The sequence below is a fragment of the Ranitomeya imitator genome, chromosome 7, assembly GCF_032444005.1.
Source record: "Ranitomeya imitator isolate aRanImi1 chromosome 7, aRanImi1.pri, whole genome shotgun sequence".
In the NCBI taxonomy this organism is placed as follows: domain Eukaryota; kingdom Metazoa; phylum Chordata; class Amphibia; order Anura; family Dendrobatidae; genus Ranitomeya; species Ranitomeya imitator.
In genome coordinates this window covers 40425024-40450677 of record NC_091288.1, presented here as the reverse complement: position 1 = coordinate 40450677, position 25654 = coordinate 40425024, and the positions used below count along the sequence as shown (strand labels likewise).

The 25654-nt window shown below is 41.5% G+C and overlaps 1 protein-coding gene across 1 annotated transcript in view; it reads left to right on the top strand.

Moving 5' to 3' along the window:
- The window catches only part of LRP2 (LDL receptor related protein 2), a 240036-nt gene that overhangs the window by 100716 nt on the left and 113666 nt on the right, over positions 1-25654 (top strand). Inside the window, exons 12-19 of the mRNA XM_069733090.1 lie at positions 5140-5363; positions 6301-6507; positions 6769-6971; positions 9482-9622; positions 11789-11992; positions 17165-17357; positions 23215-23340; positions 25160-25290. Coding sequence (XP_069589191.1) covers positions 5140-5363; positions 6301-6507; positions 6769-6971; positions 9482-9622; positions 11789-11992; positions 17165-17357; positions 23215-23340; positions 25160-25290 — 1429 coding nt within the window. The remainder of the gene's footprint in view (positions 1-5139; positions 5364-6300; positions 6508-6768; positions 6972-9481; positions 9623-11788; positions 11993-17164; positions 17358-23214; positions 23341-25159; positions 25291-25654) is intronic.

The window sequence follows — 25654 nt, the reverse complement described above, 5'->3', positions numbered from 1 at the left end:
TATTCTGGACTTGGGAGTCCAGTGGGCGGTCCTAATCAGCGATTGACAACCAGCTCTGTAGGCACACTTATGGTTGTCAGTCACTGATTAGTTCTGCCCACTGGACTCCCAAAACCCAGAAGAGGTAGAGATTTTAATCAATAAAATACAAGCTATTCTGAATCTTTTTCCTACAAACCTATATATATAGTAAGGAATCGAAGCAGAAAACAGTCTGCTGGCCTAAGGTGCACCAGAATCGGAAATTTACACCAACTTTGAACTAGACTTTTGCTATAATTTACCTCATTTCTTTGGCGCAACTTATAAAGAATCTGGCAGGTTGTGCTTGGCGTCTCCACTCCCAGTAAGCCGAATCACTTTTAAGAAAATGGTGAGGCCAGCCAAGAAATCCTTTTTTGTAGGTGTTAATAAACAATTTGCTACTTTTATAGTCCAATTTTTAAGAATAAATACAGTGGCATGTAAAAGTTTGGACACCCCTAGTCAAAATGACTGTTATTGTGAACAGATAAGCAAGTTGAAGATGAATTGATCTATGAAAGGCCTAAAGTTACAGATGACACATTTCCTTTTTATTTTAAGCACAAAAAATATATTTTTTTACATTTTAAAAATTACAAAAAGGAAAATGGGCCAATGCAAAAGTTTGGGCACCCTTGGAGATTTGTGTACTTAGATAACTTTGACCAAGGTTTCAAACCTTAATTAGCCTGTTAGGGTTATAGCTTGTTCACTATCATCGCTAGGAAAGGCCAGGTGATGCAAATTTCACAGCCTCCTCTAATCTTGTGACAAAAACAGCAGCCATGGGTTCTTCTAAGCTGCACTAGAAAATGAAAATGGTTTAGTCCCACAAAGCAGGAGGAGGCAATAAGAAGATAGCAAAGTGTTTTCAAGTTGCCCTTTCCTTACTTCAAAATGTAGTTAAGAAATGGCAGTTACCAGGAACACTGGAGGTCAAGATAAGGTCTGGAAGACCAAGCAAAATTTTTAGTGAGAGCTGCTCGTAGCATTGTTAGAGAGGCAAATGAGAACTTCAGATAAATAATATCTCGCCAACCATTAAGCATGGGGGTGGATTAATCATGCTTTGAGGTTGTGTTACAGCCAATGGCACGGAGAACATTTGATGGGTGGAGGGAAGAATGGATTCAATGAAATTTCAACAAATTCTTGATGCAAACATAACACCATCTGGATGGCTCCTACAAATGGATAATGATCCTAAACACACTTCAAAATCCACAATAGGTGACCTGAAGAGGCGCAAGCTGAAGGTTTTACAATGGCCCTCACAGTCCCCTGATCTGAACATCATTGACAATCTGTGGCCACTCCTTCTCAACTACTATATTCCCCAATGTAAAATTAAAACAGCCCATACTCATCTCCGTTCCAGTGACATCAACACCAGGTCTCTCAGGGCTCATGTGACATTTTTATGTCATGTGAGCCCTGGAGCCAATCCTTAGCACCAACATTGCTGGAACAACGCCGACAATGGATTTGAGAACAGGCTATTTTTATTTTACGTTGGGTAATATTGTCATTGAGAAGGGGTGTTCAAGTAGTGGGCAACCCCTTTTACTGAATTTCCCCCCAAAATATATTAAAAAGGTTTACAGTTTTTTCTTATATAGTACATTAATATTTGTTGGTTGAAAGAAAAGAGGAAAACCTCTTTAATATATATGGATAAAATGTTTAAAGAAAGGACAAAATGATATATAACAGTCTTAACAAATATTTTAATTAAGGCCTCATACTTGTATTACACGATATGGATGAAACAAAGCTTTCTATTATATGTCCCTCTTGTGCAATTTCCCATTTATTTTAATGGAGTCAAAATGCCTAAATAGAGGACATTCTTTCAAAATGAGTCAATCTTTTATTAGTCATTTTTGGAAACCTGATGCGGTAAATGTAAAAGTGACTTTTTTTCCTTGAATGATAAAAATCTAATTTTTCCTGCATATTTGTGTTTGTGCTGTAATGGATCTCCTCATAGAAAAGGCAGTGAAGCGGGTCATTGTTTTCAGACTGGTTAAGCTTAAAGGTTGGGTGCAACAAGACATGAAGTAGATGTCTTATAGTGAACTTGGAAACCCTCAGTTATTATTCTTATGTAAAGTGCTTTGTGTGCCACGTAGTACAAATTCACACAGTTAAGTGTAAAATAACGACCCAAGTATAACCCTGGAGTTAAAGAAGGCCTCTTACTTGCCATAAATAGGTTATTTTTTTACCTGGTATAAATGCCGCTGTTCTGAATCCGGCATTGTTTTTCTTTTGTTTCATTCCTGAGATATGGTCCCTTCTTCAGGTATTTAGCTAGGTGGGTGTGGTCCACAACTCCTCCTTTGGATGTCTTTTTTTGAGGACCACACCCAGTTGACTAAAAAGAGCAGATTTACAGTGCCTTGCGTAAGTATTCTGCCCCCTGGAACTTTTCAACCTTTTCCCACAGATCATGCTTCAAACATAAAGATACCAAATGTAAATTTTTGGTGAAGAATCAACAACAAGTGGAGCACAATTGTGAAGTTGAATGAAATTTTTTAGTTATTTTAAATTTTTGTGGAAATTCAAAAACTGAAAAGTGGGGCGTGCAATATTACAGTATTTGGCCCCTTTAACTTAATACTTTGTTGCGCCACCTTTCACTGCGATTACAGCTGCAGTCACTTGGGGTATGTCCCTATCAGTTTTGTACATGGAGAGACTGAAATTCTTGCCCATTCTTCCTTGGCAAACAGCTCGAGCTCAGTGAGGTTTGATGGAGATCGTTTGTGAACAGCAGTTTTCAGCTCTTTCTACAGATTCTCGATTGGATTGAGGTCTGGACTTTGACTTGGCCATTCTAACACCTGGATACGTTTATTTATGAACCATTCCATTGTAGATTTTACTTTATGTTTAGGATCATTGTCTTGTTGGAAGACAAATCTCCGTCCCAGTCTCAGGTCTTTTGCAGAATCCAACAGGTTTTCTTCAAGAATGGTCCTGTATTTGGCTCCATTCATCTTCCCATCAAATTTAACCATCTTCCCTGTCCCTGCTGAAGAAAAGCAGGCCCAAACCATGATGCTGCCACCACCATGTTTGACAGTGGGGATGGTGTGTTCAGGGTGATGAGCTGTGTTGCCTTTACGCCAAACATATTGTTTGGCATTGTGGCCAAAAAGTTTGACTTTGGTTTCATCTGACCAGAGCACCTTCTTCCACATGTTTGGTGTGTCTCCCAGGTGGCTTGTTGCAAACTTTAAATGACACTTTTTATGGATATCTTTGAGAAATGGCTTTCTTCTTGCCACTCTTCCATAAAGGCCAGAGTTGTGCAGTGTACGACTGATTGTTGTCCTATGGACAGACTGTCCCACCTCAGCTGTAGATCTCGGCAGTTCAATCAGAGTGATCATGGGCCTCTTGGCTGCATCTCTGATCAGTCTTCTCCTTGTTTGAGATGAAAGTTTAGAGGGACGGCCGGGTCTTGGTAGATTTACAGTGGTATGATACTCCTTCCATTTCAATATGATCACTTGCACAGTGCTCCTCGGGATGTTTAAAGTTTTGGGAATCATTTTAGTAACCAAATCCGGCTTTAAACTTCTCCACAACAGTATCACGGACCTGCCTGTTGTGTTCCTTGGTCTTCATGATGCTCTCTGTGCTTCAAACAGAATCCTGAGACTATCACAGAGCAGGTGCATTTATACGGAGACTTGATTACACACAGGTGGATTATATTTATCATCATTAGGCATTTAGGACAACATTGGATCATTCAGAGATCCACAATGAACTTCTGGAGTGAGTTTGCTGCACTGAAAGTAAAGGGGCCGATTAATCTTGCACGCCCCACTTTTCAGTTTTTGGATTTCCACAAAAATTTAAAATAACCAATAAATTTCGTTCAACTTCACAATTGTGTTCAACTTGTTGTTGATTCTTCACCAAATATCTACATTTGGTATCTTTATGTTTGAAGCATGATATGTGGGAAAAGGGTGAAAAGTTCCAGGGGGCCGAATACTTTAACAAGGCGCTGTATCTTATCAGAGAAGAGGAGTCCATAGCTCCAGAACGGAGAAGTGCAGAAACAAAGAAAGACAACAACATATTCAGGAGAACAATGCCATTTACACCAGATAAAAACATATGCATATTTATGGCATGAACTATTTCCATTTAATGTACTATAAAACAAGAAATATGTTCAGGTACAATCATAACATGGAACGAAACCATAAGGGGAGAAGTATAGACAAAACTGAAGATCTGGTGGAAAGGGCAAAAATAATCCGCACCGCTGAGACACCTGTAGCCAACACTGTTGATCGTGTCGGGGGAATGCTGGACAGCCCGTCCCAGGGATCTCGGGTGCCAACCCAATGCGGTGAACAACAAGAGCAAAGTCTGTATCCGTACAAATAAGGGTGGCAATCACCGTCCCATTAAAACTCCTTTTATTTCGGTTGCATAAAATAGCAGAGGCAGGCGAGTCCGGTGCCTATTCAGATTGTGTGCTATAAAGATGCACAAGCCCACAATAAGCTTACTAGTAATACATAATACAGAGGCTACTCTGGGTCTTGATTGGCCAAAGCTGACCACATGATCGCATCACAAGGTCTTTTCATAATGCCTATTTTCTTGTTAATTAAAGAGAATCTGTCACCAGGTTTTTGCTATCTAATCTGAGAGCAGTACAATATAGGGGCCGAGATCATGATACTGAGTTGCTTGCTGTAGTTTCAATAAAATCAGTGTTTTATCAGCAGGAGATTATCACTAGAGGACTAGGTTTCTCACGCCATGTAGTCCTCCTGTTCTGTGTAACCCCGACCCCACCACTGATTGACAGCTTTCTGCCTAAGCACAGTGTACACATTAAGCCGCCAATCAGTGGTGTGGGCGGGGTTATACAGAGCTCAGCATTCAGAGAACTGCTGGATCAACACCAAAGAAAACAGAGATTTTACCAAAACTGAGTAAGTGACTCAGTGCTGGAGTCAGGGTCACTGTCCCTACATCATGCTGCTCTCAGATTACATGGCAAAAACTTTCTGACAGATTCTCTTTAACTGTTTCTTAGTTTTTTTTAATTGATTTATCAAATATTTGTTAAATCAGGTTTTTTCTGTGGATTTTGACGGCTCGAATGTTCGGCAAGTCCTTAACGTATCTGTTGAGTCACCTGAAAACTTGGCGGTCGACTGGATCAGCAATAAACTTTATGTGGTGGAAACAAGCATCAACAGGATTGATATGGTGGATCTTGATGGGCAGAATCGGATCACATTGATAGCAGAAGATTTGGGAAACCCAAGGGGAATAGCAGTTGATCCAACTGTTGGGTGAGTATCACTTCTGAAAGACTTTAGAGGGCCGGGAAAACAAATGTGAATTGCTTGGAGTCTCTTGGCAGTGAGACTTGTCGATTTTTCTATTATCTTCTTCTAAGGAAACTACAAGCAGACACGGAGTTAATTTCTACATTTCTAATCACAATGTACCTCTAAGTGCAATTTTTAAATATTAAGGGCTTGATTGATTATTGCATTTGTGCTTTTTTTTATCTGGTTTTTGGTGTTTTCACCTGTTTTTTATTTCCGCCTAATTTTTCTTTTAACTTGTGCCTTTTTAAAAAAAAAAAAAAAATCTATTTCATATTCCGTTTCTTTTTTTTTTGTTATGGTCGTCATTGTGCTCATACTTGGGGTTTCCAAATGCTTTCTGCTGATTCATCAATTGAGATTTTTTTTAAAAGTCACAACATTTTTGGTGCAAAAGTACCTCTGTTCCCCCTTGCAGTAATTTTATGTACGGATGAAATATTTTGCAACATTTTAATGGAATTTCTGAATTTCTTTTTGGTCTAAAAAGTCATAAAAAAAAAGGTTAAAGGCAAAAATAGCAGTTTTGATTTTAAGCGCTGTGGATTAGACAGGGGTGGAAAGAGATGATTTACATAGCTCTGCCTACTGCAAAGGATTCTGGGTAAACCTGCTATTCTTTGTATTATGCTGCTTGCAAGTACTTTCCGTTTCAGGAAAGCATCCACTATGAACTTATTTGCAAATTTTTTCTAACGAGGCATTACCAATAAGACTACATACGCGACTGGTCTCTATAATGAGAGCCAACCCCTTCTCCCTGCCTTCCAATGGTCCATCATATGTATTAAGTATGTACTCAAAAATGTGGGAAGTACAGCTCTGGGGAACAACATTCTGCTATAACAGTAAACATGCCGTGAAGATAAAGAGAACATTTACTTTGTTTTATCTGCAGGTACTTATTCTTTTCTGATTGGGATAATGTATCCGGCGATCCTAAATTGGAAAGGGCATTTATGGATGGCACAAATCGTCATGATTTAATTAAAACCAAACTTGGCTGGCCGGCGGGGATCACCTTGGATATTGTTTCCAAGAGGTTGTACTGGGTTGATAGCCGCTACGACTACATTGAAACTGTGACCTATGATGGTCTCCAAAGGTACTTTGGGCAAAACTTCTAATTATTAATTGATTTAAATAATTATTGACTACGATCTCATATTAGTCCCATTTCTGTGCGTGCCTGTCCTGCAATCAGTGCTACAGTGAGACGTGGCTTGGTCACCAGTGGTGGAACCGAGAGTGGTCTGGGCCCCAAGAATCTGCTTCTTGGTACCAATTAGCACAGCCATGATATCACTTGGATTGGGTTTCCATTCGGGGAACCCTTATTACTATCAATGTTTGCAATTTGTTACAGGAAAACAATAATACATGGAGGAGATATTATTCCACATCCGTATGGCGTTAGTATCTTTGAACATTTTGTGTATTTTACCGACTGGACAAAACTTGCTGTGCTGAAGGTGAACAAATTTTCAGACTCCACAACCCAAACTGTGTTTAGTTCTTCATTAAGACCCTATGGAGTCACCGTTTATCATTCGTCCCGCCAGCCGTACGGTAAGGCTGTCTTCACTTTTTTTCGATCTTGAATACCTATCTATTAACTTTCTGTAAATCTATGTAATTTTTAGTGATGAGCGATGATACTTGTTGCTCGGGTTTTCCAGAGCACGCTGGGGTGATCTCCGAGTATTTGTGACTGCTCGGAGATTTAGTTTTCCTTACCGCAGCTACACTGTGTGCAGAATTATTAGGCAAGTTGTATTTTAGAGGATTATTTTTATTATTGATCCACAATTATGTTCTCACTGAACCCAAAAGACTCATAAATATCAAAACTTAATATTTTTGGAAGTTGGAGTGTTTTTTTAAAAAATTTGGCTATCTTAGGAGAATATCCATTTGTGCAGGTAACTATTACTGTGCAGAATTATTAGGCAACTTAATAAATTAATAACTTAATGAACATTGCGTGCAGCAGCCACCACAGCCTCCCAGACACTGTTCCGAGAGGTGGACTGTTTTCCGTCCCTGTAGATCTCACATTTTATGAGGGACCACTGGTTCTCTATGGGGTTCAGATCAGGTGAACAAGGGGCCATGTCATTATTTTTTCTTCTTTGAGACCGTTACTGGCCAGCCACGTTGTGGAGTAGTTGGAGGCATGTGATGAAGCATTGTCCTGCATGAAAATCATGTTTTTCTTGAACGATACCGACTTCTTCCTGTACCGCTGCTTGAAGAAGTTATCTTCCAGAAACTGGCAGTAGGTCTGGGAGTTGAGTTTCACTCCATCCTCAATCCGAAAAGGTCCCACAAGTTCATCTTTGATGACACCAGCCCATACCAGTACCCCACCTCCACCTTGCTGGCGTCTGAGTCGGAGTGGAGCTCTCTGCCCTTTACTGATCCAGCCTCCGGCCCATCCATCTGGCCCATCAAGAGTCACTCTCATTTCATCAGTCCATAAAACTTTGAAAAGTCAGTCTAAAGATATTTCTTGGCCCAGTCTTGACGTTTTATCTTATGTTTCTTGTTCCAAGGTGGTCGTTTTTCAGCCTTCCTTACCTTGGCCATGTCCCTGAGTATCGCACACCTTGTGCATTTTGTTACTCCAGTAACGTTGCAGCTCTGAAATATGGCAAAACTGGTGGCAAATGGCATCTTGGCAGCTTCACGCTTGATTTTCCTCAATTCATGGGCAGTTATTTTGCGCCTTTTTTGCCCAACACGCTTCTTGCGACCCTGTTGGCTATTTGCCATGAAACGCTTGATTGTTCGGTGATCACGCTTCAAAGATTTGGCAATTTCAAGACTGCTGCATCCCTCTGCAAGACATCTCACAATTTTGGACTTTTCAGAGCCCGTCAAATCGCTCTTCTGACCCATTTTGCCAAAGGAAAGGAAGTTACCTAATAATTAAGCACACCTTATATAGGGTTTTGATGTCAGTAGACAACACCCCTCCTCATTACACAGATGCACATCACTGGATTTACTGAATTGGTAGTTGGCTCTCAAGCCTGAACAGCTTGGAGTAGGACAACATGTATAAAAAGTATCATGTGATCAAAATACAACTTGCCTAATAATTCTGCACACAGTGTAGATGATATGCGGCTACTAGACAGCTGGATTACATGTGGGGATTCCCTAGCAACCAGGCAACCCCCACATGTACTCAGGCTGGCTAGCAGCTGTAAATCATCCAGCTGAGGCAAGGAAAACTCAATCTCCGAGCAGTCATAAATACTCGGAGATCACCTGAGCGTGCTCGGGAATACCTGAGCAACGAGTATATTCGCTCATCACTAGTAATCTATTGTGGTAGTAATCACAATCAACCTAAATTGTATTGTATATGAACGTCCTCCATGGTATGTCACCCAGCTTTCCTAGTTATCTAGCACTATTAGATCAATGAATAATATTTAGACAGAAGTATTTTTTGTCTGTTCTAGAGATGCGTGTTATGAATTGCTGTGCAGCGATCACATTGTATGCTGTACAAACAGGAGGGACTACCATAGCCTGTATAAAAGCTGAGGCAGGGAATGCAGCAGCCGTTTCGTGCTGAATCTGAATAGAAAGAGGACGTCGCAGCTTAAATATATAGAGGATGAGAGAAATGCCCATAAAACACTGAATAAACCGTGCAGGTAGTGTGTGACAGGACAGCAGTATAGAAGATTAATGTGTGAGGAAATAAGGATAGTGTCATACACATTTTTTCATGGCAATTAGAAATACTGTCCATTCACTGCAAATCAAATTTCTTCGAAAAATTCAGCGAAACTGGTAAATTGAAATTTCAAAAACATTCACTGATCTCTAGTCTCATCCTCCTTATTTGAAGAAAAATAAGTGTATTTCGGGTTCCATTTGGGGTGGAAGTGAGGGGCATAGAATGTTACTTAAAATCCCTTGTGCAAATATTAGGAAGTACGGTAGTTAACAGTTTAGTTCACTTTTCAGAACCCATTTTGTGCAATGTATTATCATAAGAAAACAAACAGTAAATTGATGAAATCCATGTTCAATCCATAATAATAATGTGGTTTATCTAGTGCGGAACCCCTGTGGAATCAGTAATGGAGGTTGCGAGCAGATTTGTGTCCTCAGTCACAGGACGGACAACGATGGCCTCGGTTATCGATGCCGCTGTCGACTGGGGTTTGATTTACATCAAGATGGACGCCGTTGTGTTGGTAAGAAAAAGGTCTCTTTATAACACCCTGCAGAAAATATTTTTTAAAAATTCGTTCATTTCTAACCTTGCAAAATTTGCGCTGAACTTTGTGGTCATAAATCAGGTGAGAGGAGCTGAGAAAAAGACAGATACAGGAGATACGAACTTGTGATGAGACTGATCTCACTGATTAATTCTCAGTTAAATCATTCTGCTGCCAACATTAGACAGGAAAGCAAAAAAAAAAAATCCAAGAAAACAAATTGCAAAAATGTTTTTCAATGTGAAATAAATGCGGTTAAATAAATAAAAAAATGTACCCAAAGGTGCACATATCCTTTCAATAAAAATTTGAAGTGAAAACGCTGATATTTATCACAGACATAATATAAAATTGGATTTAATCAAAACCCCTGTAAATATTGTTATAGCAGGTTCATCCGTGTGAACTGAAAAGGTTTATAGGTGTTAGGCTATGTTCACATGCAGCGTTTTTGCAGAGTTTCTTTTGTACAAATTAAAAGCTTCTTTTTACACTACCGGCAAAAGTTATGAGATTTCCGAAATATCATGCATGCACATTTTTTCTTGACTGAATTTAAGAACTGCAGTGTTTTCTTAAATCTACAGCGTATCAATTATTCAACATTTTTGCAGCATTTTTTCACCCATAGAAAGCAACGAGAAAGTGTAAAACGGCTGCAAAAAAAACACAAAGAAACCTTTTGGTGACGTTTTTTGAAATGTTTGTGGTACTGTAAATGAAGCAAACGTAATCTGCACTTAAAAACGCTGCAAGAAATGCTACAAAAATGCTGCAAAAACATCACAAAATGGACATTTTTTGAACACAGAGCAGGTTTTGGCTGCGATAAAAAAAAAAAAAAAAAACGCTGCGCGTGACCATAGCCTTAGCTTTTGAATAACTGTACATGTGACCAGACACTACGCAGGTGGTTGAGGGTCGCCCACAATGCTACATTTTATCATTTTCACACTGAGCCCAATGTATCATTGTATTTTTTGGCACTGTGGTGTCTTTCTCACAAGGTCAGACATGAAAGACGCCATTCAGATTTCTTTAGTTTACACAAACGGGCATTTAAAAGCGCAGATACCGAGTTTCTGCTCTTTTATAAAGGCTGAGACTTTTCCATACAAGCTTGTACTTGCAGAATAATACCTCTTTTCTCTTTGTATCTATAGAATTCAAAAACTGACCCCAGGAGTGGTGTAACTATAAGAAGTGGAGTAACTTGTCGCTCTAGGACCTCAACGTAAAATCTCCAACAGGGTTCCAAACTATCACTGGTCTTTAGGGCTCATGCACACGACCGTAAAAATCGGACGAGTGCTGTCCATCGTTTTGCTGGATAGCCTTCGTCCCAGTGGGGCCGGGAACATGTCCCATTTTTTACTTAGACTGAGTCGGTCCGAGGAAAAATCCTAGCATGCACGAGTTGCATCTGATTATCGGATCGCTCTCGGAAATTCATGTCTGTGCAAACAAATTGAACTTCACTCGGATGACATCGATCGATTTTCACCGACAGAATGGAGAAGATGGAGAAATCTTGTTTTTCTTCTGACCATCGGAGATAATGGGATCACACTATGATCAAACTTTTTGTACCATATTTCTTGGATAAGAGAAAAATGGTGTTGTGACCCTAGCTCTAATAGTATTGATCTTTTTATAACGGCCAAGAGAACTATTTGGGCTCCCCTAAGGCTTCAGGTCCCAGGTGCAACTACAACCCCTGCACCCACTAGAGTGGCCCTGTTAGACATTTCACATTGGGACCCCTGAAGCTTCAAGTTCATCTTCTGATTCCCAGCATATTTGTAGCAACTAAAAATTGCATTTCCGCCAACAGTCCCGAATTTGGCGGGAGTGCCCTTTCATGATACCGGCAATTTTGACACCACTCCGACTACAAAAATAGACAGGGTTTGTGAAAACTCTTCTCAAACGTAGGCTGGTCCGGTTGGTTGGGGAAGTTCTAGAGTGATCCTGGGGGGTGAGAAGAAAACTTCCTAAACTACCAACACTAAATGTAAAGTATAAAATTGTGTAAACCTGCGTGTGAGTTGATAGGATAATTTTAATATTAAAATACTTGGAATATTACAAAAATAAGTACTCCCTCCATTGTATAATGAAAATTCTGACATTTATTTTCAGGTGTCCAGAAGTTTCTACTTTTCTCCTCACAACTTGCCGTGCGTGGAATTCCCTTCAACCTCTCCACCCAGGAAGATGTCATCATTCCTATCACCGGGGTCCCCTCCTATTTTGTTGGAATTGATTTTGATGCACAAGATAACAGCATATTTTATTCCGATACTGTAAAAGACATGATCTACAAGCAAAAAGTAGATGGGACAGGTAAAATGAAAATGTATAGACAAATCTGTGGGGGGAGGGGGACATGACAACGTTGTGCCTTCATGTGGCTTGTTGAGATTGATAGCAGGGAAGGGAAGTTCTGCAATGGAGCCGTGGTATGGAAGAACGTCTCTGCTCTAGGAACGCCATTTGTTGGAGAACTAAAAACACAAAAAGTTGAGAGAATTAAGAAATTTTTTGAAAATTGGTCAAATCAGAGAAAGCAACAGGGTTGTCACTAAGATCTTAAAAGATAACGGGCCCAAGCCCCAAAGTATATGACTGCTACCATTACATAGAAAATATATATTACCATTCCTCTACAAAAAACACTCTGATACCAATATTACCAATATTGACAACATACACCTACCACTACATAATGACTGAATGACACTAAATAAAAACAAAAACACTAAAGAGGTTATCTGAAGATTGGAAATTATACCTCATCCATAGGATACGAGATAACTTCCCAACTGTTGGGACTCCCATTGATCGCGAAAAGTGGGGCTCTGAAGTGCCCCGTGTTCATTTATTTAATTTATTTATTATGCTTCGCTTATTTAACACTATCATATTCTGCAGTGCTTTACAGACATTAATATAACTGTCCCCATTGGGGCTCTCAATCTAAATTCCCTATCAGTATGTCTTTGGAGTATGGGAGGAAACCCACACAAACACAGGGAAGAACATACAAACTCGTTGCGGATGTTGTCCTTGGTGGGATTTGAACCCAGGACCTCAGTGCTGCAAATCAACAGTGCTAACCACTGAGCCACAGTGCTGCCCCTACGGTGGTCGATCATGCTACATTCATTCTTATGGGAGTGCTGATGATGACCGGTCGAGCACAGCACTCCGCTACGTCAAGCTTTCGCTTTAATAATGAATGTGTGCCTGATCGACCACCGTTCCATTCACACCAGGCACTTTAGAGCCCCGTATTTTGGAATCAGTGGGGGTCCCAGTGGTTGGACTCCCAGCTGCCAGAAAGTTATCCCTTTTCTTATGGGTAGGGAATAATTTTCAAACTTGAGAATACTCCTTTACAAAGACCCTTACATTGACCATATAGTGGTAGACACCAGTCCTGCCATCCATATAAGTGATTATAGTAGAGTTATTACAGTATGGTGATTTATAGGTGACGTTCTTTCTGATTGGTGTCGGCCCCTTTACTTGGATAGGTGATGATTTTTTTTCGCCGGTCAATCACTTTAAGCCATACTACCTATTTTATAGATAAAGGTATGAGGGATTGATGTGATACAGTCCTGCGGCTGATATCTGGCTGCTATTTGTAATTTCTTATAGGAATTAGGAAGCTCTGGTCAAATGATCCTTTTTGCCCGATAAACATATCAATGTCAAGCAAGACACGTAAGATAAAGCTGAGTGTGAAGCCTGAGGAATGTCTGCGGGAGGCGCCCTCAGTGCAGGCCCGTGCCAGTTCATGAGGGGTATGCTGCTTTCACAATATGCCTGTCTGTGAGGAGGCACGCTGGTTCGGCTCGTTGTCTTATTAGTCCATATCTACGGCTCTGATTAGGAAAAGTTGAAAAAGCAAAATATGTTTACAAAGAATTTGGCAAAAAGTTTTAACACCAAGTCGATAGGAATTTTACTGCTAAAATTCACTGTCATATATCTGATACATCATGTCTGTACTGACACATTGTAGCAAACTGTCAGCTCAGAGGAGAGATTTGTGGTGTTGATCCATGTAGCTTAGTAGACTTAAGTGCGAGAAGTATGAGAACATGTATTCGTCCTCTGGATATAAACTCTGTTGTTTTTCATTGATTGACAAAGAGACCTTAAAGGGGTTGTCCAGGGAAACAAGTTATCACCTATCGACACGATAGGGTCCGACCGCTGGGATCCGGACCGCTAGGCAGAGTAAGGGAACTTGTATCCTCGTTAGAATAGCGCCGAGGCACATGCTCCACCACCACTCTCTACTCATCCCCCATGGGGCTGCTGAGCTCTACACGCAGCTTTTTTTCGGAAGCCCCACAGAGAATTAATGTAGCAGTGGTCTAGCATCCGACCTGCTGCTCCATTTGAACCGAATATTCCATCAGGGAAATAAATTCCAGTGGTCGGACCCCAACTGATTAGTAAGTTATCACTTATCTTGGGGATAGCTGATTTCTTTTTACTGAACAATCCTTTTAAATATGATGTCGTTGGGAAACTTCAATGGAATTTTCCAAACTTTTGGAAAGCTCCAGTAGGAGTTACATATGGATAAAGAAATAAAAGTACAGAGTCGTCTTTGATAACTCCCAACGATCCTTCCCTAACAATCCTATGGGCTCTTGCCACCCTTCATTTGCTTAGAGGCAGCGATACTTGGGACCACAACAGTCAATCAAGTGCGGTAACAGCGACAATTACTACAGAGTATATAAAGTCTGTAAAAGAATGTAACAATGTTAAAGGTAATTGGGAGCTTAAAGGACTACTGCTGTTTTCCAATAGGGCATGTAAGAGCCCTGTTCTTGGGATTAGTGGAGGTCCCAGTGGTGAGGCTCTCATCAATCTGCAAGTGTCCTGTTGGGAGGTGATATCTATGTTGGGAATATCCAAAAAAGGCTGCACTCTATTGTGCCAAAGCATGTCAAATATGAAATACATGAAATATGAATAGCAAAATGGCTATTGAACATTAGGAAAAATATTTATGAGACGCTTTGCACAAAATTTGGCCAAATAGTGTGAGCCCATCAACCATCGTCAAGGTGGCCTCATTAATCTGATGGGTCCCTGACCTCCCTGTCCAAATGTGAACACTTAGCTAAGACTAATGTCTGAATGCATGGGTGATCACCCATGTCATTTCTGTGATTTCTGTAATTTTCCAGTCATTTCTATGTATAAATTCTACTATATGCAAGTTAGTACCTATAGGGAATGATAACCTACTATTTATTTTTAAGGTTTGCTGCTTGTATTCTTTTTAGCACATCTCCAATTATAGAAGAGCTGTGATGTGTGACTACAGCTTAGCCACACTGCCTACAGGTAGTCTGAGGTAGTCTGGGCCACGCCTCCTGCTTCATCATTGGTTCAGGCGGCTGCTTTCTCCCGCCCTCTCTAGCTCTTCCTCTTTTTATTGGCTGCTGTGTGAAAACACAAGTTCATCATCAGAACGTTGGCGAATGGGGAACTGATTTCTACTGTTCAATGAAAAAGACTGATTATAAAGTACAGATTACTAAATTACTGGTTAGAAAAAGGTAATCAGGATACTAGTGTACATGTACTGAGGCAAGCGGACCTCACACCGTCCCATTGTTAGGTTACGTGTTAGTTCATACAGACCTCAGGCCCAAGGGAAAAAAATCACCACTTGCGCTAGTCTAGTCCTACATATGGACTAGAATAGTGCGTGTAAATAGTAGGCAGCGCCTACACTCTTCGTTGCTGCTTTAATTTTTTTTTATTTTTATTTTTGCAAGATGTCCAAAATGGACATATGGATGACATACAGACCACCATATTGATGCAAAATGTCAGGTTTTTTCTGGATGTAAAGTGGCCAATTTTTCATTATCAGGTGTGATATTAGTCTTAGAGGGGGTCAGCATGATCATATTTTTTTTTTTAAAAATCCATAATTAATGTTTTCATCTTCAAAGTAGCTACCTAGTAATGTCCAGTGATAGAGCAATAGATGTTTGAAGATTGCATGGGGAACTTACGAGGCACAGCAGTATATAATGTAATAGGGGAACATGTGCAGTACCATAGCACTAGCTTGTGCGCCCCAGTTCAGATTCTTCAACAGCGCCCGAAATTATCACTGGTCTTTAATGGGGTTTTCTCATCATCATAAATGGGTAAATTTGTAAAATTGCCTGTAGAAACAAGCAGCTTTACATGTAGCTTCCTAGGCAAGATGGCTTAATCTGGCACTGTTCAGCATACTGCACATTGACCTGGAGAGGGAAAACTCCTTCTTCTAGCAGCATTGGAGAGCACACAGTTCAGACCATCGGCTCGACCATGCTACTGATCAAAACTGTCAATCTTCAGTAGCGCCTGCCCCCCAGCAAACAGGTGCACTCCTGAAGATAGAAGATGAGAACAACCAAAAGGGATCTTTAGGTATGCAAAAGCTTCAAGGCCTGGAAGACATTGCAATCCCTGCACCCACTATAATTATGCCCCTGACATACTATATGGCACAATTAGAGAGCACACAGGTCCGACCAGCGGCTCAACCATGCTACTGGTCAGAACTGTCATTCTTCAAGAGAACAAAATGGAAGAGAAAAGGCAGGGTGAGCGGTGTACTCCTGAAGATAGAAGATGAGAACAACCAAAAGGGACCTTTAAGGTATGCAAAAGCTTCAAGGCCTGGTAGAGATTGCAATCCCTGCACCCATTAAAATTATGCCCCTGACAAATGGCGCAATTGAAGAAAAGACAGGTCAGACCAGCGGTTTAACCATGCTACTGGTCAGAACTGTCATTCTTCAGGAGAACAAAATGGAAGAGAAAAGGCAGGGTGAGCGGTGTACTCCTGAAGATAGAAGATGAGAACAACCAAAAGGGACCTTTAAGGTATGCAAAAGCTTCAAGGCCTGGTAGAGATTGCAATCCCTGCACCCATTAAAATTATGCCCCTGACAAATGGCGCAATTGAAGAAAACACAGGTCAGACCAGCGGTTTAACCATGCTACTGGTCAGAACTGTCAATCTTCAGGAGCAAACAGGATGGGAAAAGGCAGGGGAGTGGTGTGCTTCTGAAGATAGATGATGAGCACAACCAAAAGGGACCTTTGGGGTATGCAAAAGCTTCAAGGCCTGGGTGAATTTTCAATCCCTCCACCCACTATAATTACACCCCTGACATAGGGCACAATAACATATACTACCGGCAGCACAATTGTGTACAGTTCTAGAAAGAGCAGCAAGAAAGCCACTGGGCTAAGTATCATCTATGCTAGATCTGCAAGGTCTTTACATGGTTTTCCTCTGCTTGCTTGGAATTTCTATAGATGCTTTCCCACGAAAGGATGAAAGGGTAAATGTGAGTAGTAAACTTAGGACAATTTGATGGTGAATGTGAGCGCTTTCTTAGCGCAAGAATACTAAGATGTGAGCTCCCATTAAATAATAGGTCACAAATAAGAAAGTCTCCTTGTTTCTATCAGGTAAAGAAATTCTCACAGCCAATAGAGTAGAAGGCGTGGAAGACTTGGCTTATGATTGGATTTCCAAGAACCTCTACTGGACCGACCCGAGATATAGAAGCATCAGCGTCATGAGACTTGTAGATAAGTCGAGAAGGGCGATCATTCAGAATTTAAATCAGCCTCGCTCCATTGTAGTGCACCCCGTGATGGGGTGAGTATCTACTTCCTTTGTTTATGTTTTGCTCTTCGCTTGCTGCTTGTGCTTTTTTAACCCGATCAAGAAGAGAATTAATGGAGGATGTTGCGTTTTATTTCTCATGATCCTGCATCTTTCGCTTCCAACTATTTATTTCTTCTCCGCTTCTGGCAAGTGACCATGCTCCGAGAAGACTGTAAGCTGATACGTTGCTCTGCATGAAAGGAATATGCTGACAAGTTATCGTTAGAACTTCTGCCTTTTCCCCACTTTTTTTTTGTATGTTGACATGAAGCCAGAGGAGTCAGCCTTGTCCAGCTCTGTTATATTCACTTTAAAGTGCTTCTGTCTCCAGCCTGGAGATAATGTTCCACATTTTACTGGAGATATCAGACGGTGTCTTCCTGCTGAAATGGGATCTCTTATGTTGATCTTGCGTTTCTTCACTTGCAAATAGAATCGGGCAATAGTTTTATTTTAATGTATTGCATTAATGTTACATTCATGAAGCACAGTACACACATGCAATTTGGTTGATCCCTCTTGCCAGGGGCTGACTGGCAAATTTTAGCCTGGGGGGCAAGTACACAGCAGTGGCCCATGAGTAGCGGCCCATCCTTAAAGGGGTTGTCGGATCTTAAAGGGAACCTGTCACCCCGAAAATCGCGGGTGAGGTAAGCCCACCGGCATCAGGGGCTTATCTACAGCATTCTGTAATGCTGTAGATAAGCCCCCGATGTTACCTGAAAAAGGAGAAAAAGACGTTATATTATACTCACCCAGGGGCGGTCCCGCTGCTGGTCAGGTCGGATGGGCGTCTCCGGTCCGCTGCGGCGCCTCCCATCTTCTTTCCATGACGTCCTCTTCTGATCTTCAGCCACGGCTCCGGCGCAGGCGTACTTTGCTCTGCCCTGTTGAGGGCAGACAAAGTACTGCAGTGCGCAGGCGCCGGGCCTCTGACCTTTCCGGCGCCTGTGCACTGCAGTACTTTGTCTGCCCTCAACAGGGCAGAGCAAAGTACGCCTGCGCCGGAGCCGTGGCTGAAGATCAGAAGAGGACGTCTTGGAAAGAAGATAGGAGGTGCCGCAGCGGACCGGAGACGCCCATCCGACCTGACCAGCAGCGGGACCGCCCCTGGGTGAGTATAATCTAACGTCTTTTTCTCCTTTTTCAGGTAACATCGGGGGCTTATCTACAGCATTATAGAATGCTGTAGATAAGCCCCTGATGCCGGTGGGCTTACCTCACCCGCGAATTTCGGGGTGACAGGTTCCCTTTAAGCTACATGTCTACAGTCACTATGTGTGAATCCTCATATCGTGCGCACTATGCTCTGTGAGGATTCTCCGGTGCCTGCGCCGGGAACAGGTTGTCCTGTGACGGCAAACATGCGAGATATATATATATATATATATATAAAACACACACGCACAGTCCCAATGTATAATTGACACACGCACAGCCCCACTGTATATATAGTGCACACACGCACAATCCCACTGTATAATCACACACACACACACACACGGCTGGACAGGGACAAAAAAGCAGCCCTGCCACAAAAAACCCCACCAGTCCACATACTCAAACACTCCCCACCCCCGAAAAGTGAATTTTGCTATACTTTGTCCTGCCCTTCAACACTCCTCTTAAAGGCGTTATTTGAAGAGCTACATGTGAATGGCGCCGAAGTGCGCATGATCGACCACAGGTCCATTTACATGGTGCTCTTTAGCCACGTAGCATATTGCCCAGCCACGTAGTTTACGTAGTATATTGCCCAGCTACGCACAGAGCCACGTAGTATACAGCACAGAGCCACGTAGTATACAGCACAGAGCCACGTAGTATACAGCACAGAGCCACGTTGTATACAGCACAGAGCCACGTAGTATACTGCCCAGCCACGTAACTGGGCAGTATACTACGTGGCTGGGCAATATACTACGTGACTGGCCAATATACTACGTGGCTCTGTGCTGTATACTACGTGACTGGCCAATATACTACGTGGCTCTGTGCTTTATACTACGTGAATGGGCAATATACTACATGGCTGGGCAATATACTACGTGGCTGGGCAGTATGCCCAGTTACGTAGTATACAGCACAATCACGTAGTATATTGACCAGTCACGTAGTATACAGCACAATCACGTAGTATATTGGCCAGTCACGTAGTATGCACCATATCCCTGTTAAAAAAAAAAAGAATTAAAATAAAAAATAGTTACATACTCACCTCCTGGAGCCTCCGGATCGAAGCGTCCGTTCCCCGATGCTTGGCGTGCAGTCCGGTCTGAAGATTGCATTGCGGTCTCGCGAGAACGTACGTCATCATCTCGCGAGACCGCAATGCATGCAGCGGTCACCGGGACGTCGCGCGGAGCGGAAAAGGCCGGTTCCTGATCCGGGGGGGCCACCGGAGGGTGAGTATGTAACTATTTTTTATTTTTTTATTATTTTTAACATTAGATATTTTTACTATTCATGCTGCATAGGCAGCATGAATAGTAAAAATGTGGTCACACAGGGTTAATAGCGGCGGTAACCGAGTGCGTTACACCGCAGTCAATGCTGCCATTAACCCTGTGTGAGCGCTGACCGGAGGGGAGTATGCGGACGCCAAGCACTGACTGCGGGGAGTAAGGAGCGGCCATTTTCTTCCGGACTGTGGCCGTCGCTGATTGGTCGCGGCAGCTATGACAGGCAGCTGGCGAGACCAATCAGCGAATGAATAACCGTGACAGAAAGAAAGAAGGACAGACGGAAGTGACCCTTAGACAATTATATACTGTATATATATATATATAATATATATATATATATATATATATATATATACATATTTAAGACAGCATTATACTATATTATGATGCATACATCACATAAGAGACACCGCGACTGCTGAATATATATCACATTGAAACTACTGTATATACAATATATAGTTGATACTGCGACTGATGTGTATAGTTGTAGTATCACCTATATATTGTATGTGATACTGTGACTGCTGTACATACATACATTATATAGGTGAAACTGATTATATATATATATATATATATATGTTTCACCTATATAATGTATGTACAGCAGTCACATTATCACATACAATATATAGGTGATACTACAACTATACACATCAGTAGCAGTATTGCCTATATATAGACTGCTGTATATACATTATATAGGTGATATTGCGATTATATACAGCAGTAGCAGCCAGTATCACCTATATAATGTATATATAGCAATCTGTATCTTATATATGTGGGCAATACTGCTACTGATGTGTATATACGTTATATAGGTGATACTGCTGTGTATACAGTGGTGTGATATATACACACACCCCACAGTGTCACCTATATAAGGTATATACGCATCAGTAGCAGTGTCACCTATATAACATATAGACTGCTATACGTACATTACATAGGTGGTATAGCGATTATATACAGCAGTATCACCTATATAATGTATATATAGCAGTCTATACACATTATATAGGTGCAACTGCTGTTTATAATCACTATACCACCTATATAATTTACGTATAGCAGTCTATATGTTATATAGGCAATACTGCTACTGATGTATATATGTTATATAGATGATACTGCTGTTGTGTATACATGTACATATATATATACATAAACACACCCCACAGTGTCACCTATATAAGGTATATATATGCATCAGTAGCTGTCACCTATATAAGATATAGATTGCTATACATACATTATATAGGTAGTATAGTGATTATACACAGCAGTATCACCTATATAATGCATATATAGCAGTCTATACACATTATATAGGTGCAACTGCTGTATATACATAAAAAAAATTCATCTTAGGAGTTGGGACGACTAACCCAGGTCCCTGGTGAGGTCGGGAGGATGAAGGGCTGAGGTGGGACGGGTCCTGGCCAGCGTCGACGATGAAGAGAATCCCAGGCAGACAGGCAGTGGTGAGCAGCCAGTTTTCTCTGACGCTGGTGCAGGCCGGCCAGCGTCAGACGCACACACAGTCAGGTGGAGCCTGGAGGCGCCCTATGCGCGCGCGCGGGACATTTCAAATCTTTCGTGGTCTGATCTCCTGGCTGTGTGCCTGCGCTCAGCTGGCACAGGCAGCAGACGAGCGCGCGCAGGACCTAGGAACGCGGCCGTGCTCGTGCACTAGCACGGCCGCCGCGGCGCTTCTCAGCCGCCGGCAATGCGCGCGCGCACACACAGGACCTCCGACCTGCCTTTACAAGATTTAAAGGGCCGGCTGGCGGAAATCGCTGCCGGTCCTCCAGCGGCCCTGTCCAGCTGCTCAGGCACCGGCCCGGGGGGCATATGCATTCCTGCCACCCGGCCCAGTCCGCCCCTGCCTCTTGCTAGCTCATAAGCATGCCAGAGAATATCTCATTGCTAAGATCTGTAGCAATCAGCTGAAATCAGTGGTGAAACCCAACAAGTGTACAATTCTCCTGCAAGGAAAGTGTTAAGAATTATATGATCATATTCAAACCAACGGGCAGCCATTGTGATGTCTCCTGACCTAATACATTAAGGAGTCACCCCTTTCGTAATTCTGAATTTCCTTGGAGGGTACCTAAAAATGAGTTTCCTTTGCCCCTTCATGACATGGCTATTTTCCATTTTTATTTTTTCTTTCCCTTCTTCCAAGGGCCTTATTTTTTTTTACTTTTCCGTCTACCTAGCCATCTCGAGGGCTTGTTTTTGTTGGAAAAGTTGTTCCACGATTTTTTTTATTTTTTATTTACCATGTTCACAATGTGGTATAGCTGACCAGGCAGTATGATTCTCCTGGTCAGTAGGAGTATGCAGATCCCGGATATGTATAACATTTTTATTTTTTATTTAAGCGGTGAAAAAAAAATTGGAAATTTAAAAAAAAACAAAACTAATTTTCCTTGTCTCGCTATTTTCTGAGACCTGTAACGCTTATCTTTTGCAACCTGAGCTAATGTTCTTCCTGATACCATTTTGGGGTAGATACCATGTCTTGATTGCCTCTTCTTACATTGTATTGCAATGTTGAGACATTCAAAAGAAAACCGTAATTCTGGTGTTTTGATTTTTTTTCTCATTATACCTTTTACCGATCAGATTAATTTATTTTATATTTTGATAGATTTAATTACTTTATTTTTTAAGGTGCATGTTAATAGGTTGTCCAGTACTTTAGCATTGATGACCTATTCTTAGAATAAGTCATCTATGTCTGATCCCGGCACCCGGCTACCCCGCCGATCAGCCGTTATTGGTGTTGGTGTCAACCTTGCGGAGCTGGCTATCTTCTGACAGTGGCCGCCGCAGGGTACTACACATCCGCCTCCTATTGATATGAATAGGAGGCGGATGTGCTGTACCTTGCCTTGGCCACTGTCAGAGAGCCAGCTTCGCAAGTGAATACTTCAGGCCTGCGGCCCCGAAAACAGCTGATCCACAGGGGTGCCAGGTGTCGGACCCAACCATCATTGATGACTTATCTTAGGAATGGGTCATCAATGTTAAAGTAGTGGACAAACTCTTTAAATGCCACTGTCAGAAATCAACAGCAGCATTTAACAGGTTAACACCAACTACGTCTGTTAAAGTAGTCACATGATGGTTGATTAATTCAGCCATCATCTGCCTGGAGAGATGCAAGATCGGTGTGGGAGCCCTCATCAAAGGCAGGGAAACAACATTATTTATGTTATGTGTCCTGAATGGGTTAATCAGATAAAGTTGATATAGTATGGAAATTCATGGAGCTAATTGTGACTATTCTCAGTGCAACTGATTTTTAGTTGGCTCTTCTGGGGGAAGATCTATTATTCTACATTTCTGAATCAAATCTCTTCTTTCAGGTTCCTTTACTGGACTGATTGGTACCGTCCTGCTAAAATCATGAGGTCTTGGTGTGATGGATCACATGCATCCGCAATTGTAAATACAACACTTGGGTGGCCAAATGGTTTAGCAATGGACTGGAGGTAAATGGTTTAAGTCCACAAGCCCTACAATTAAATCAATAAATGATAAAGCCAAGTCTTGAGTCTGTTTTCTTTAGTACATACACCTTTAATAGCCATCGGCCAACAACTTTTTATCCCCAACTTCCCTTAGCTCAGTTTGGCCAAAATTGCATTTTCTGAATGTGAAGAGGGGAGAACGCAGTGGATACCACTTTTTATGGTGTTATCATCACCTACAAAAGAGGGTAATAGCATAAACTATGGACTAGTAAATAAGTCAGCGGGAAATATAAAGAACCACAATAATAGCTACAAGAATCCAGCACAGGACCAACAATTAAATATTACAATAATCTTTGTTGAAAACAAAGTGGACAAAGACACATTAATTAAAGCCATACATACCAAGACAAAATAAAATAAAATAAATAAAGGTGGAGGAATAAAGTGCAAAAATTATGATGTAACAATATAATAAGAAGTGACCCAGAGACCAGGACAAGGTTATTAATCAAATAGAAAATCCTATAGAACTTGTAAATCATCAAAATGTGCTTGGTTCTTGGTCTATGAATATAATAGTCAAAAAAGTGCAAAAGTATGAATATATGAATAGAACAAATAAAGTGCAAGTGTACAATAAAAATAGGCAGCTCTTACTTCATAATAGAATAAATAATATATAGTTCAATTCAAATTGAATGATGGAGTACCAAGAATAAATGATCTAAAAGGATATGAAATAGAAGTGTATTCCGCTGTCCTGTAGGCATTGTACAGTTGACACTGTAAGCAGGGCCGTACTGAGTGGTGTAAGGCTACGTTCACATTTGCGCCGTTGGGCGCAGCGTCGTCGACGCATACCGACGCATGCGTCATGCGCCCCTATCTTTAACAATGGGGGCGCAAGGACATGCGCCGGTATGCGTTGTACTGCGTTTTACGACGCATGCGTCACACGCTACTTGTAGCGTTTTCCCTGCGACGAAATTCCTGCTCTGTACAATCTTATGACAATGCATGCGATGCAAAACGCTGCGTTGTGTACCTGCGTTGTTGGTTGCGTCGCCGACGCTGCGCCCAACGGCGCAAATGTGAACGTAGCCTATGGTGGCGCAGAGACCGGCTAATCAGAGGACAGCAACTGACGTTGGCGTGCATGTGATTGGGGGCACGTGGCAGTGACATCATGCGATCCCATTGCTTGCACGCTAAAGTCAGCTGCCGGCTTCTGAAGAGGGCACCACATGGTGAAGGAACAGACGGAAGGTGAGTGTAATCATTTTATTTTTCTGTGCATTAAAGAACACTGGCAGGACAGGGGACATATACTAGGATGGGGAACATACGGTACATAGCAGGATGGAGGATAAATATATATACCAGGATGGGTGAAATGTATACCAGGAAGGGGCCCAGGAAAAGAGACATATATGCCAGGATGCGGGATGTATATACAGGATGGGGTCCAGGATATGGGATGTATATACCTGGATAGGCGATATATATACCAGGACGGGGCCAGGATGAGGGACATACTGTGTATACCAGGATGGGAGGGGCAGTCCAAATCTTGCATCGGGCCCATTGGTCTCTATTTATATCACTGACTGTAAGTAACAATTTTGAGCTCTGTAGAGGGGTCATCACAACCTACAAAGCATTGTCATGGACTAAACTACACATTTCTCCTGCAGCCATACTTTTAAGCCCTCTTTTCACCCATATTGAAAAATAGGTATTGGCACAATTTACAATCTTGCCAATGTGTTTTTCAAGAATGCATTTCAAGCGTGTTTTTGTTTTTTTTAACCCTACCTTTACATTTTACAAATAGCTCACTACGGATATATTGGGTGGATGCATTTTTCGATAAAGTGGAACACAGCAACTTTGATGGCTCTGACAGACAGACTCTTAGCAGAATAACACAGATGACCCATCCATTTGGCCTCACCATATACGGAGGTAAGATTTCTTAACACCTTGACTAATATCCATAAAGGATACTATTTTAAGATTGGATCTTTGTCTCCCTCTTGGCAGTGAAAATTTGCCCAGGGCTTCCTATCTTCTCTGGCATTGCACTGATAAATTAGCATGGACTCCCCTACAAATCTGCCTATTGGATCAACTTTGTGCTCATACTTTTTTCATAGTGATAGAGTGATAAGTGCAATTTTTCTTTACAGAGATGAAGATAAATCCCCTAATATAGTGATTTGTAATAATGTTTCATAATTTTCCATGCTGGACAACATTCTAAAAAAGGAAATATAAATGTTTAGTGACTCTTTAATTCAGGATGTACAACCAAAGGGATTTATTCATT